Source organism: Manis pentadactyla, chromosome 10, assembly GCF_030020395.1.
Source record: "Manis pentadactyla isolate mManPen7 chromosome 10, mManPen7.hap1, whole genome shotgun sequence".
In the NCBI taxonomy this organism is placed as follows: domain Eukaryota; kingdom Metazoa; phylum Chordata; class Mammalia; order Pholidota; family Manidae; genus Manis; species Manis pentadactyla.
Genome location: NC_080028.1, coordinates 105837851 through 105852153, shown reverse-complemented (window position 1 = coordinate 105852153; position 14303 = coordinate 105837851). Strand labels below are relative to the sequence as shown.

The 14303-nt window shown below is 32.7% G+C and overlaps 1 protein-coding gene across 2 annotated transcripts in view; it reads right to left on the bottom strand.

The window, feature by feature from the left end:
- RPAP3 (RNA polymerase II associated protein 3) overlaps positions 1–14303 on the bottom strand; it is a 29673-nt gene that overhangs the window by 7829 nt on the left and 7541 nt on the right. For both annotated transcript variants that reach the window (XM_057487511.1, XM_057487512.1), the window contains exons 5-12: positions 14062–14189; positions 10384–10505; positions 9616–9686; positions 8499–8624; positions 7377–7504; positions 3711–3832; positions 1493–1563; positions 1275–1376 (exon numbers count right to left, since the gene is read on the bottom strand). In XM_057487511.1, coding sequence (XP_057343494.1) covers positions 1275–1376; positions 1493–1563; positions 3711–3832; positions 7377–7504; positions 8499–8624; positions 9616–9686; positions 10384–10505; positions 14062–14189 — 870 coding nt within the window. The remainder of the gene's footprint in view (positions 1–1274; positions 1377–1492; positions 1564–3710; positions 3833–7376; positions 7505–8498; positions 8625–9615; positions 9687–10383; positions 10506–14061; positions 14190–14303) is intronic.

Below are 14303 nucleotides of genomic sequence, written 5' to 3'. Positions count from 1 at the left end.
TGATTTACCAGTGGGCAATGTTTTTATAATTAGGGGAAGCAAAGTCTGACAAAGGCTTTTTTTAAACTTGTGAATTAATTTTTGTGAAGTCTTACAAGGAAATGAAAGTTTAAATTACATTTAAACATTTAATCACCTTTATTAAAAAGAACAGAACAATAGCAAATGAACATAATGCATGAAAATAAATAGAACTATGAAAGCAACTAGATTTATGCCTGGCACATGAAACAAGTATTACCTCAGTAAATCCAAGAACAAAGTCACAATAAGAACACTGAAAAGTATGAAACTAAAGATTCCTTTATCTGCTACAAACATGAAATGTGAATTTGACAAAACACTACCTTTCTTTGGCTTATTTTCTTCCTTTGAGAAGGATGAAAATACCTGCTTTGACTTCCCTATAAAGTTATTTCTCTCAAAGTATCAACCATGCCTAACAGTTACTTCCAGGGGGCCTGGAGAGGATCATGATCAGTGAGGGGCACACAAGGAGATTTTTGGGGGCTGACATCTTTTAATTTTTGACCTAGTTGGTGGTTTCATGGGTGTTGCTTTATAATTATTCTTTTAAATCTTAATCTGTCTTGTATATTTTTCTGTATGTTATATTTCTGATATATATGTATATGTATTTCACTAAATAAATGTTAGAAATTACCATTGTTGTATCAGACATATGTATACATATTTATCTTAAGAGAATCAATATTAAAAATTCAGCACAAATTAAATGCTACACTCATGCCAGCTATTCTTTGTGTTCTAATATCACATGAAAAAACTGCCTTTGCTGGACTTCATGAAAAGCTGCACTGTATACCAAGGGCAATGTGCAATGTATACTGTTTGCCCATACCAGATTTTTGCCTTGGGTGATTTTAGATCTAATCCCATAAAAGATGCAAGGCTACTGCAATAAAATCCCAATCCCAAATAAGAATAGTAATAGAAAGTCAAAATATTTAATTATTATGGAATGTAAAACTACTTCATTTCCTTAGTAGCAGAAAATATATAGAAATATATAAATTTATAACGCTAAATTAAAAGTCACTTCAAAAAGTTATTCCAGAACTCTAAACAGCCCATTTCCCCCAATTTTATTGTATCAGTAATCCAAAGAAGTATTTTTTTTTTAGTATTCTAAAAATGGCCCTTAGAACTTCCAACATTTAAGAGTTGTTAATTCAAGTCTGTTTCCAACTCTTATTAATACAACACTGATATTTAAGGAGCAAGAAAAAGTAAAAGAAAAGTGCTTTACTTACAGTTGATACAAAATGAGGTGGGTTATCAATAGATTTTACCACGTTTTGCCTTTGTGTAGAATCAAGAAAGACATCATCCCAGTGTCCTTTCTCAATTAATTCCTTGAAAATAAATTTGTAACCATGACTTCAAAATATTATCAACTTTATTATGCAACAGATAGATGTGTTTATGTTTCAGAAAATAAGACCATATTTTGGTGAAAAGAATATATTACCTTTTTAATTTTGGAAAGTTCAGTTACTGCCTGCTTATTTCCAGGTTCCAGAAGTAAAACAGTTTCAAAATCTAAAGCAAATTTTTAAAAAAATACAATGAATCAGTGAAAATATTTTATGGAGTTGAAGACATGATACATTTAGTAAGTTTACCTAAAGAATCCCCCCTCATGTTCTGAGAGAAATCTTCTGCATACATGGATGTTTATTGCCCTCGTCTAGCTCGGATTAACACATAGTCTACAGGCACACACCTGATCATCTACATTTGCTCTCTTACAACACTAAACTCTGTTTTCTACCTTTATCTCGTATCTACCTACCACTTCAGCATTTTATTAAAAATAATAATAATAGAGAAATGTGGTATCCACATATAAATCAAGTTTAAAAATCAAATGAATAGTCATATTTGAACTGACTGTGTATAGTTCATAATGCATGAACAAAACCGAAAGCTTCTGTGATGACTGCCCTTGCACTGTTCACCATGTAACTTATTCACTATGTAAGAATTTGTACTCTATGTAAGAATTTGTTCATTATGCATCAGAAGATTGGAGACTGACGAAAATTAGGCTTGGGGTGGATTAATGATTGTGCATTGAGTATTGACCCCCCTATACAGAAATTTATTGTGGTTAACAACTATTTGATCAATAAATATGAGAGATGCCCTCACAAAAAAATATATATATGTATATATATATATATATATATATATATTTAAACACACTTCCAATTGTAAAATAAATAAGTAACCGGGATGTAATGTATAGCATAAGGAATATAGTCAAAATATTGTAACAACTTGGTATGGTGATACCTGGTACCTAGAATTATCATGTATATAAATGTTGAATCACTGTGTTGTACACCTGAAACTAACGTAATGCAATACTGTTGTCAACTACCCTTCAATAAAAAATAAAAATAAATAAAAAAAAAGTTTACCTAAAGAAGTCTTACTCAAGATGCCAGGAAACAGGCGAGCAAAAATAAGTTAGGATTTATTGAGTGCTATTCTAGTTGGTTTATACAAACTCCCATGTAACCTTCACTGCATAACCCCACTTTACAGATGATGCGACTGAGGCCTAGAGAGGATGTCCTCTAACCCACCAAAGCTCACACTATTCACAAACAGGGTAACACACCATATCTAAGACCAAATCTAGGAGAATTTTGGATAATGGAATACTCTTCAGCCCTAAAAAGAACCAAATTCTTATATATGCTACAACATGGATGGATCTGAAAACATTGTGCTAAGTGAAATAAGCCAGATACAAAAGGAGAAATATTGGATGACTCTACTTATATGGGGCACCTAATGTAGTCAAATTCATAGATAAGAAAGTAGAATGGTGATTACCAGGGGCTTGAAGGAGTGGGGAGCTGGGAATTATTAGTTTAATGGGTATAGTTTCAAAATGGGATGATGAAAAATTTCTGGAGATCGACAACAAATAATGTGATAATAAATGCACAACAAAGTGAATGCACTTAATATCACTGTACTATACACTTAAAAACGGTTAGAATGGCAAATGTTGTGTATACTTTACAATTTAAAAAATGCACGGGCTGCAGATGAAGCCAGGCATAAAGAGAAACTGTCAAAGTTAAATACATATACCAGAAAAAAGAGAAAATATGAAAATCAATTAATCTAAGTATTGATGTAAAAAAGTTAGAAAAACAGCAGAGTAAACCTAAAGAAAGGAAATGAAAAGCAGAAAGAAATGAAACAGAAAAAACATGTAACAGAACCAAGCTGGTTCTTCAAAAAGACTAACAGAATAAATACTTAAAAAACAGATCATGGAAAAAAAAGATAATAACTAGTCTCAAAAATACAAAGGGTCATTACTACCAGTCTCACATTATCCCCCAGCCCCTAGCTGCTGATCCCCTTCCTCCTCTTCTCATTCTTGCCCTTTCCTTCTCACCTACAATAAAAATTATTCATTAATTTCAATTGGCAATTAACGAGATTGTACTGTACGCTATTAAAGTAAAAGATAATCATGTCTATTATAGAAGCTGCATTCCTCCAAATCTCTAAACCTACTCATGACCTAACCTGTGACACAAAATATACTTCCTTAAGTTCTACATCCTTAAACCACAGGAAAGCTATGCAAATCTCTGCTTCTGTAACTTGGGAATCTCATCAGGATGAGTGAGTGATAGTTGTTATAGAAATAATCATACCTTGTTTGGCCTCATTTAACTTCCCCAAAAATGTCCTTGCAGCTCCTCTTCTGGCAAAAGCTTTAGAATATGAGCCATCTAATAAAACAGCTTGTGTGCAGTCTTTTTCAGCTTCTTCATATCTATTAAACATAAAATTACTGACTGGAAAATGCAGCTTATAGAATAACACACATAAACTGAGTTTCTTATGTAAAAAGGATGCACACCATTTCAATCACCAACTACCAATTCTGTGTGTGAGGGAAAAGACTATTTTTTTCATTCTCACCAAATCTTGGAATCATCTGGTAAGGAGGGAAAAGGTAACAGATTAAAGTCAAGTCGGGAAGAGCCTGCTGGAAGGATGGAATTAATGATGGTAAAATATGAGTAGAGAGGACAGAAGAATACCACTGCTGGCAATCTACCTCCCTTTAACATTCAATATACATAGGTACTAAATTAACAATTATAACTCACAATTTTCCAATACAACTTCTTAAGTATTTACCCACAGTATACATCACCTAAAGAAAACCAACCTACACAAAACTCAGGACTCATTACATTATGTGCTGGCATATCCTCTGACACTTTTCATAAATTCTATTCAACCATGCAGCCAGCAATCAATTCAATCTGAGTCCTGCACCATGATAACAAAGAGCTGAGAGTTAAAAAAAAACAAAAAAACTTGAAACCCTCCTCCGTATTAGAAAGACATTAATGAACTATTGTGAATTTATGTGGCATGATAATGATACTGTGCCTATATATATGAAATACTAGATGAAATGCCAATGTCTGTGATCTGCTTTACAATAATTCAGAGGGGAAAAAAGCTGAAACAAATATGACAAAAAAGATATGGCTTGTTAAAACTAGATGATTTCATATACAGGGTTTATTATATTACTTTCATAAAAGCTGCAAAAAAAATATTGTTTAAAAAGAGAATCTATGATTACATTCTTTCCAAGGCCTAGAATGCCATCCTACCCTCAAAACAAAATCTCATATGAACAAAATATGAATTTCTAATGAACTTAAACATCTTTGAATTCTTTGATTCACTTTTCAACGAGAGAAAGAATATGTCTGTGTGTTGCATATGTGTGCGTGTCCACGCCCCCACCAATACTTGGCTGATTATATCATTCTCTCATTCAAGATACCTGTATAGCCCCCACTCGTTTCCAAGATAAGGTGTAGAGCACAAAATCAAGGGCTTGCCTGACTTTCCAGCCTTATCTCTGCCACTATCTCCTAAGAGCCAGTATGGACACTGCCCTTTCTGGGAGTTCCCATGCACTTTTCCACTCCTATGCCTTTGAACCTGCATTGGGATATTGGGCCTGTTGTTCACCTCACGAACATGTAATTACCCTTTCAGATCTCAGTTGTCTGAACTCCTTCAAGATGCCTTCCATGAATTCTCCAACCTAGACTCAGTCTGCAACAGTGTTCTTCCCACCCTGTATGTACTTCCACAGCATATGTCCCTTAAAGCATCATCACAACATATTTTAATAATTACTCATCTCCTTTTTTGTCTCTTCCCCCAAATTTCAAGTTTCTTTAACACAACTGTACCTTTAATATTTGTACACTTAATGTACCTGTCACAGTGCCTATTCAGAAGACCTGGCACTGTTTAACTCAATAAATGTTTGCTGAATAAGCAGATCAGAGAACTTCCAAACATGCTAATTCTAAGAAAATTTAGAAGATGAATGTTTAGGAAACCATTCTAATTACATAATCAAAAAGTATGTTCCATTGTACATCTGAATAAAACTCAGTAACTATTCTAAATATCTGAAGTTTCCACACAAGGTGTAAGAATTTTTTGACAATTGGCTCATGTTAAATCCTTTAAAATCATTCAATGACCTTTGTGTATGCAAAGTTACAGTTAGAAAAATCCAACCGATAAACTCCTTTTAGATGGTGGGAGAAAAAAGACAAACTACTCAAAAATACAAATAATAAAGACTGTTAGTAGAGCAAAGAGCACACTGCTCGCCTGGCTCTGTAGCCCGACCCTCTGCCAACTCTGTTAGGGCCGCTTGCCCTAGCTCGTTCTCTCATTCAACCCTCAAGACCCTGTTTCCCAGATCTAATATCTACTACTATTGGAACTTTTTCTTGTCATTCTATCCTTGTATCTGTGTTTTACTCCATCTAAGAATGGAACCCAGATTTGTTCTCTACCAAAGGACCAGAGGCCTGCCCCAGACTCCTGACCCATTACTGGCACCTTACTCCTCCTTCAGATCTTCCGGATCTAACCGCCTGCCGAGCCCCGCCTGTACCTGCCAGCTCACAGACACTCTGCTACTACCACTCGGACTTCTTGCGGCTCTCCCTGACGCCGGCTGGGGTAGACAGACGACCACTTCTAGAAACCTTGTTTTCATTAACTTTTAAATGACCTTTGGCTTTTCTTTCAAGTGTAACTGCAGACAATAAACCACAGTAGGAAATTCTGACTTTGTCCCCAATAAAAATCGGTTATTTTCCTATTACATTAAGATTGTTACAAGTATCTCAAAATACTGTTTATGCTCACCATTAATACTGTTTATGCGCACCATTATTTCAGAATTACAGTAGTAATTTAACCTGCTTGTTCGCATGGACCACAGCATCCCTGTCCATAGATGCTCCCATGGCACAGCTGACCAACTACCATGCAACTCTGCCCCCAGCAAACTCACATCACCACACTGAAAATACGCTCACCTGCATTGCCTTATGGGTGTGCCCTGTCCACACTTGTTAGCAGTCAATAGAAGATGTATCAAAGATCAACCTACTGCTAATGTCCTTATTCAAACTTTCATACTGTGTCTTTAAAAAAAGTTTCAACTTTAAACTTCCTTGAATTTTAAATGCAGTTTCTTTTTGCAGTGTTTTATTTTAATTAAAAAAGTATATATACACCATTATATCAAAAATTTTAATACATTTGTAACTGTATTTGAGTTATAGCTGGTTTCCTTTTTGTAATCTCAAATGTACAATGAATTTAAAAATATTTTTCTGAGAAAGATTCACCATGCAACCATGGAACCAAAAACGTTTAGAAACTCTCTATATAATATTTATTGGTTTTCTTTCTGTTTTAGTTCCATCACTAGTGTGTAAAGAATTATTGCAACAGATACACAGAAGGGTAAGTCACAGTTTCTGTCTCAGATATGATCCTGCTGATTGCCCAACCTAGAGCCTGTGAGTATATCTGTAAACAGCTGGGGAGTATCACAGGACCGAGTGTTATTTGTATAAGCAGTCAATCAGCAGTTTCAATGACAGCAGTTCCTTTTGCGTGTTTGTGTGTGTGTGTGTGTGTGTGCATATAATATATATATTTATATATATATATAAAACACTCCCAGATAAGATTTTGCCCAAAATATTTTAAGGCTAAAAATAGTTTCTAAATCACTAATTCAGAATAACATACATGAAGCAATTAGAGAAGTGTTAAATTGTCAAATGCCAGACTATTAGAAGTGGGAAAATATTAACAGGAGCTAATATTTACTGACTATGTACTACACTTTTTTAACTTTAATGCTCAAGAATAAATTACACTGCCATTTATTGTTAAATAATTAGGCCAATTTACAGAAAATTTCATTTTCATCCTGAAAAGCATTAACTGTAACCAGTACTTACTTCTGCATCTTCAGATAGGCCATGGCTCTGTTCGCTGGAAGAAGAGCATTAGTGCCATCTGCTGCTATCCCTTTAGTATAGCATTCAATTGCTCTTTCATATTTCCCCTCTTTGAAAAATCCATTTCCCTATCATTTTGGAGAGAAGTATGCAGGGGAATGAAAAAATACGTTAAAAAGTTAGATGAATTAAAATGTTCAGAAACACTACAAGAACACTCATCAATATCATATAAGTAATGAAGTATATTTTAATTGTTAAACATCTAGCCCATGATACACGTTTTAGAATCTTTAGCTTGGGTTATTTTTTATAATAGTATTATTCTCTTTTCAACACTAAAAAGGAAAAAATGTTTACTACTATATCACTTTCAACATTTACCATTACTTTACTAATTAAACATTATAATACAAAGCTTAATATTTAATAAAAAGCTTAAATTTCAAAGCACATTTTAACAAATATAGTTTCAAATATTATACTCTTTAGTTACATTAGAAGCTGTACAAAACAATTTCATAATTTAAATAATGTTTGTTAAAAGAGTTAAGAAGTATAGAGCTCACTTTTTGGTAACATTAATATGCCTAGACATCGGATAAATTAAACCATACTGGAATCTGTATACTAGATTTCAATGTAGCATTTATTTATAATCAAAGTCAGATATATCACAATCGATCATCATTCCTAAGTATTTATTAGGAATCCACTGTGGGCCCATGAAGGCTATAAACATAATTTTAAATCTCAACTAAGTATTTCTAAAGGAATTTCTATCAGAAATAGTCCAGTGTGAATTAAAGAAAAAATATATAAATAAGAATGAATTGTAATTTATTTCTATGTTAAATACATATCTATATGTAAATGTTAAAATATTCAAAAGTCATTTGCTCCCTAAACTTAAATGCATTTTTTAATTATATATTAAGTCTTCCATTACTGAAATTTTGAATTAGTATGCTCCAGAGGCTTTTCATATATTTAATTTTCAATTCCTACTGAATAATTTTAATGTAACATTAGACAAGCATAAATAGTATTAACGGTGAGCATAAACAGTATTTTGAGATACTTGTTACAAAACATTTGTAAACTGAAATTCCTCTGGATTACCCGATCTTTCTCTGAAACAGCCTGCTGCTTATTCTGTTGTTCTTCAATTTGTCTTCTCTCTCCTTCAGCTGATGTAATCTTTGCAAAAGCTTCCTTTGGATAGGAGTTTTCTTTAGATGGTAAAGCCTAGGAGACATAGCAGTCAACTAACATAAAACAATGTAAGATGCATACATATTTGACATTAAAATACTAATTAGTCAAATGTATTAGAATTTTTGCACATTTCAAATAATTAAAATAATTTTTTTACTCTAAAGTTTTTCTACTTAATAGCAAAAAAAAAAAACCAATAAATTTAATGTGCATTTAATTATTATCCATTAACAGTAGTTTTTTATTTATTTACTCAACAAATATTTACTGAATTTCTATAGGGAGCAAGCACCATTCTAGGAACTATTTTCAGAAATAAACAGGTAGCTAAGACTACATCACCGTATTTCTCAAATTTAATATCCATAGGCTTATTGACCTAGGACAAAACATACAACCATGTAATACAGTTCACAATTATAATAAAGTTGATATGTTTATCAATAGACTTTATGTACAGTAAATAATAGCAACATTTAAGACTTTCCCCAACCGTTGTCACTTGTTTCTCAAAGTGTTACTGGATGACAAAATAATTATAACTTTGATTCAACAGGAAAATGAAAGGATATGTAACTGTTTAGTATCCTCTGATGGCAAATTTTACATTTAAGTAATAACTATTTTCTCACTGTTGAAAAATCAGTATTGTTTTTGCTGAGATATGAACTATAAAAATGAGGTAACTTTAAAAATAAGAAAATCAAAGTTTAGGACAGAAATCAAAGCACAAGCCAAAAAACAAAAATCAGCGGGATGAAGAAAAATAATTCTGACATCTGGGAAAAAGTAAAGTAGCAGTAGTTCTAAAAATCTTAGATGACTTTTCAAGATGATTCATTGAGAACCTTTAAATACCATTATACCTCCTGAAAATTTGTTTAGTGAAACTCCATAGCACAAATAATTAAAATTAGAAAAATGTCCATATTAACTATTTCATAGTACAAATCTATGCAAAAAACCTTTACTTCCTCAAGTAAAAGTAATAATACACTTAATTTGAATAATCACAATTTACCTGATTGATTTTCCTGAGTTCATTCATTGCTTCAAAGTTATTTGGCTCCAGTTCTAATACTTTTTCATAATCTGAGGAAAACAGACAATAAAGAATATTTGGAAGTATTTGGTATTTGAAAAGCTGTATGAAACAATAATTATGCACATGAGACACACAGGCAACTGTCCTACTGCAAAATAAAAGAGTCACTAAGAAATGCTAGCATTAGGCTACTGGACTTTCTCCACTCTCCCCCTGTGACATATTGCCGTCTTCCACCAGCCCCAGGAAGAATACTGGCTATCATAAATTGTACATCATAAAACCAGGAAGCAGCAGGGGCCTACTAGATTATCAGCTTTAACCAGAATTTGTAATTTATATATCACAAACCTATTTTATGGAATAAAAGGCTCAGAATTTAAAAATGAATAAAAACATTTTAGGAGCTTTACATGCATTACCTCTAGCCTCACAATAGCCAACAGGATGTTTTATTTCCTATTCTGCATATTAGAAACTCAAAATCAGAAACTACCCTTTCCCCAGTCACACAGCTAACAAATGGTGGAATGAGAATTTGAACCAAAATCTGATAGTGGCAAATAATGCACTCTTTTCCAGAATATCAAGATACCACTTAAATTACAAAAATGAGCTTTATTCAAACATAGAAAGTTCTCTGAAAGGCAAAAACTGTGATTATCTAGTATTCTTTGTATATTGTCTATTACACTGAACTGTTAAAGAATTTTTTAGGTACGATGACCTGGAAAATGTTAATACCTTTTCTGGCATCCTCTAATTTTTGCAAAACAAATCGAGCAGCACCTCGTCTTCCATAAGCCTTTGCATAACTTCTGTCCAAGGCAATTGCTAAATTACAATCAGACTCAGCAACAGCAAATCTGTAATTTAAAAAAATTAAAATAAAGTAGAGCTAATGAAAATAATTCATTAAACCAAACTTCAAAATCTGTTTCTGAATTCCCCAAATAAGGGATTTACTTCCCAATTGAAAGGGATGTTTCCCCACTCCTTTTATGTAGTTAAGCCTCCTGAAAGCATTAATTCTTGATGGTGAGATGTAAGTAGCATTCCCTTTAAATCAAGGAACCAGAATGTCCACAATCGCTGCTTTCTGTCAGTACTGTACTGGCAATCCTAGACAGTGCAGAAAGAGTTCCGCAAGAAAGAGATACAACTAAAAAAACCTGAAAGAACAAAACTGACAGCCTTAGATGATACGATGGTCTATCTGGAAAAGTGAAAACAACAATCTAGGGACATAATTAGAAATAGTGAAAGTTTAGCAAGGTGGCTGCTTTACTAGAGATCAGCAACAAAAAACAGAAATAAATCTAACAAAAGATATACATGACCCATATGCAGAAAATGTGAAGACTATCTTTAAAGACATTAAAGACGACTTAGTTCACATTCATGATCTATAATAAGGCACAAAAACCTAACAATATAATTTTCCCCAAAACTAACCTATAAATCTAATGCAACTGTAATTAAAATGCCAACAGAATTTTTCAAGGCATTTGACAAGATAATTCTAAAGTTTACATTGACAAGTAGAAGTACAAGAATACCTGAGATTCCTCAAAAACAATATGGAAGGAGAATCCCTATGCCAAATATCAAGACTTATTATAATGCTTTAGTAATTAAGATGGTGTGGAACGGGTATGGGATAGGCAACAGATCAATGTAAACAGGAAGATGAGAAAGAGATCCATGCAAACTTAACACATGATACGGTAGCACTGCAGATGCTATGGGAATCCATGGGGAAAGCATGGATAGTCAATAAACATAGCTGGAACAACTGGGATACTCATATGGAAAGATATGAAAATGGAATTCTACATTTAGCACATATAAAAAGACTTCTCAAATGTGACAAGTAAAAAAAATTTTTATAAGAAAATATAGAAGACCATTATGAATTTAGGGAGGGAAAGTAATTTTTCTAACAAACTGTATCTTTTAAAATGTTAACCTTTAAAAAAACCCAATAAATTCAAATATATTAAGAATTCTGCTTATTAAGACTCCATAAGAAAAGAAGTTACAAATTGGGAGAAGATAATTATAAATAAACACTAATGGGTTAGTGTCCAGAATGAAGAACTCTTAAAAATCAATACAGGGTCCCTTTTTTCCACATCTTCATCAACACTTATTTCTTCTTGTCTTTTTGGTAATAGCCATTCTGACTGATGTCAGGTGAAATCTTGTGGTTTTGATTTGCATTTCCCTCATTAGTGGTGTTGAGAATTTTTTTATGTGTCCATTAGTCATCTGTATGTCTTCTTTGAAAAAATGTGTATTTTGGTGCCCCTAAATATCTATCACCCCAGTTGGAATGGCTATTATCAAAAAGATAAGAAATAACAAGTGTTGGTGAGGATATAGAGAAAGGGAAACCTCTGTGCACTATTGGTGGGAATATAAAAGGTGCAGCCACTATGGAAAACAGTATGGTGGTTCCTCAAAAAATTAGAAATAGAAATCCAAACAACCCAGTAATTCCACTTCTGGGTGGAATTTCTTTGGAATTTTCCAAAGAAAACAAAAACACTGACTCAAAGAGATATATGCACCCTATGTTTACTGCAGCATTATTTACAACAGCCAAGGTATGAAGTGTACAACAAATGAATGGATAAAAAAGATGTGGTACATTCAAACAATGGAGTACTACTCAGCCATAAAAATTAATGAAATTTTGCCATTTGTGACAACATGGATGGACCTAAAAGGTATCATGCTAAATGAAGTAAGTCAAAGACAAATACAGTATGATTTCACTTATTAAGTGGAATTTTTAAAAAAAAGAACAAAACAGAAATTAACTCATAAATACAGAGAACAAACTTGTGGTTGCCACAGAGAAGGAGAATGAAGTAATGAATGAAATGGTGAAGAGGACATAGAGGTACAAACTCCCAATTATGAAATAAATAAGTCACAGGGATGAAACGTGTACAGCAAAGAGAATATAGTAATATTGTAGTAATTTCATATGATGACAGACCATAAATACACTTATGGTAGTGAACACTGCAAAATGTATGTAATTGTTGAATCACTGTGTTGTACTCCTGAGACTAATATTGTATATCAACTATACTTCAATTAAAAAAAAAATCAATATAAAAAAATAGCCAAAAGACAAAAATAGGCATTTCACAGGAAAAAAAAATGTAGTATTGTTAAATACATACATAAGGTGTTCAACCTCATTAGAAATTGTGGAAATGCAAACTAAGACAACAGTAAATTACCATTTCACACCCACTAGATTGAAAACAACAAAGAAGCTCAATTATACCATTGTCAATAAAGGTATTTAACAGGCTTCTTACATACTGCTAATGGGAATGTAGACTTGTGCAACTATCTCTGTAAAAACTGGTCATCGCCATGTACAGCTGAACATATGTACATCCTATGACGCAGCACAAAGAACCATGTACAGAAATGTTCATAGTATCACTGTTTTAAATAAGGAAAAAAATAGGGTGGGAGGTAGGAGTGTGCAAAGGAGAGAAGGAAAGTAAGAAGAAAAAAGGAACTAACCCATCCCCCAGCAACAGCAGAATGGATACATAAGGGTAATATCACCAAAAAGGAATTACATATGACAGTGAAAATGAGATTACAGCTATATGCAAAACATGAACAAATCTTAGAAATATAATATTCAGAGAAATAGGCAAGTTACATAGAATACATTCAGTACGATATACTTTTAAAACTGAAAAATAAACAAGTTACACAATATATTTTAGGGATATGTACATAACACCATGAATTTTTTTTTTAATCAAAGAATGATACACAACTCAAGATAACAGTTAAGTAGGAGGGAAGCAAGGGTCAAGATACAGAAAGGAGTATCAAGATAGCTCTAAAAATAATAGTAACGTTCTAGTTCTTATGTTGGGTGGTGGATTCATGTAGTTTTATTAAAAATTATTCTTCATAACATACATTATACAGTGTAAATAGTCCCCTAATTTGTCAGGATATTAATAACTTTCAAAGACTTAAACATGTTATACTTAAATATTAAAATCTCAGACACCAATATAATTTGTATTTCCAAATAATTTTAAGTTAAAAACATCAATGTCTTCCTTGATGATATTTGTCTTTTCAAAAATCTTATGATAGGTCAGTTTTCTGCTTATAATAAGACCAAAACACATTTATGTTCTTCAACATTATGGATTTAAAGGGTCAGCATGACTTAGAGATAAACAAATGTTGGTACATATTTTAAGTTTACCATAATGAAGCTTCTCTGTTAAATAGTGAATAAACGATTGCAGTTGAAAAGAAATGTAATACATTTTCAATCTTTCACAGAAACCTTATTATGAAAACTTTCATAAAATCAGTCACCATACACACAAAACATTCACACACATTATGGAAATTCCTTACTTTTTCAGTCTAAAGTATGCTGATGCTCTGTTTGTTGGCAAAACAGGATTATACGGATCAGCATTCATGCCTTTGGTGTAGCATTCAATTGCCTCATCGTATTTTCCTTGTTTGAAGTATCTATTGCCCTGAAAAAGTATATGAGTCAGATATAAACTGGCAAAAAATTCTATAACCATTTTCTTTCAATATTATGTATCTCTTTCTAATTCAGTAATTGTGAGATCAGATCTTTCTATAAG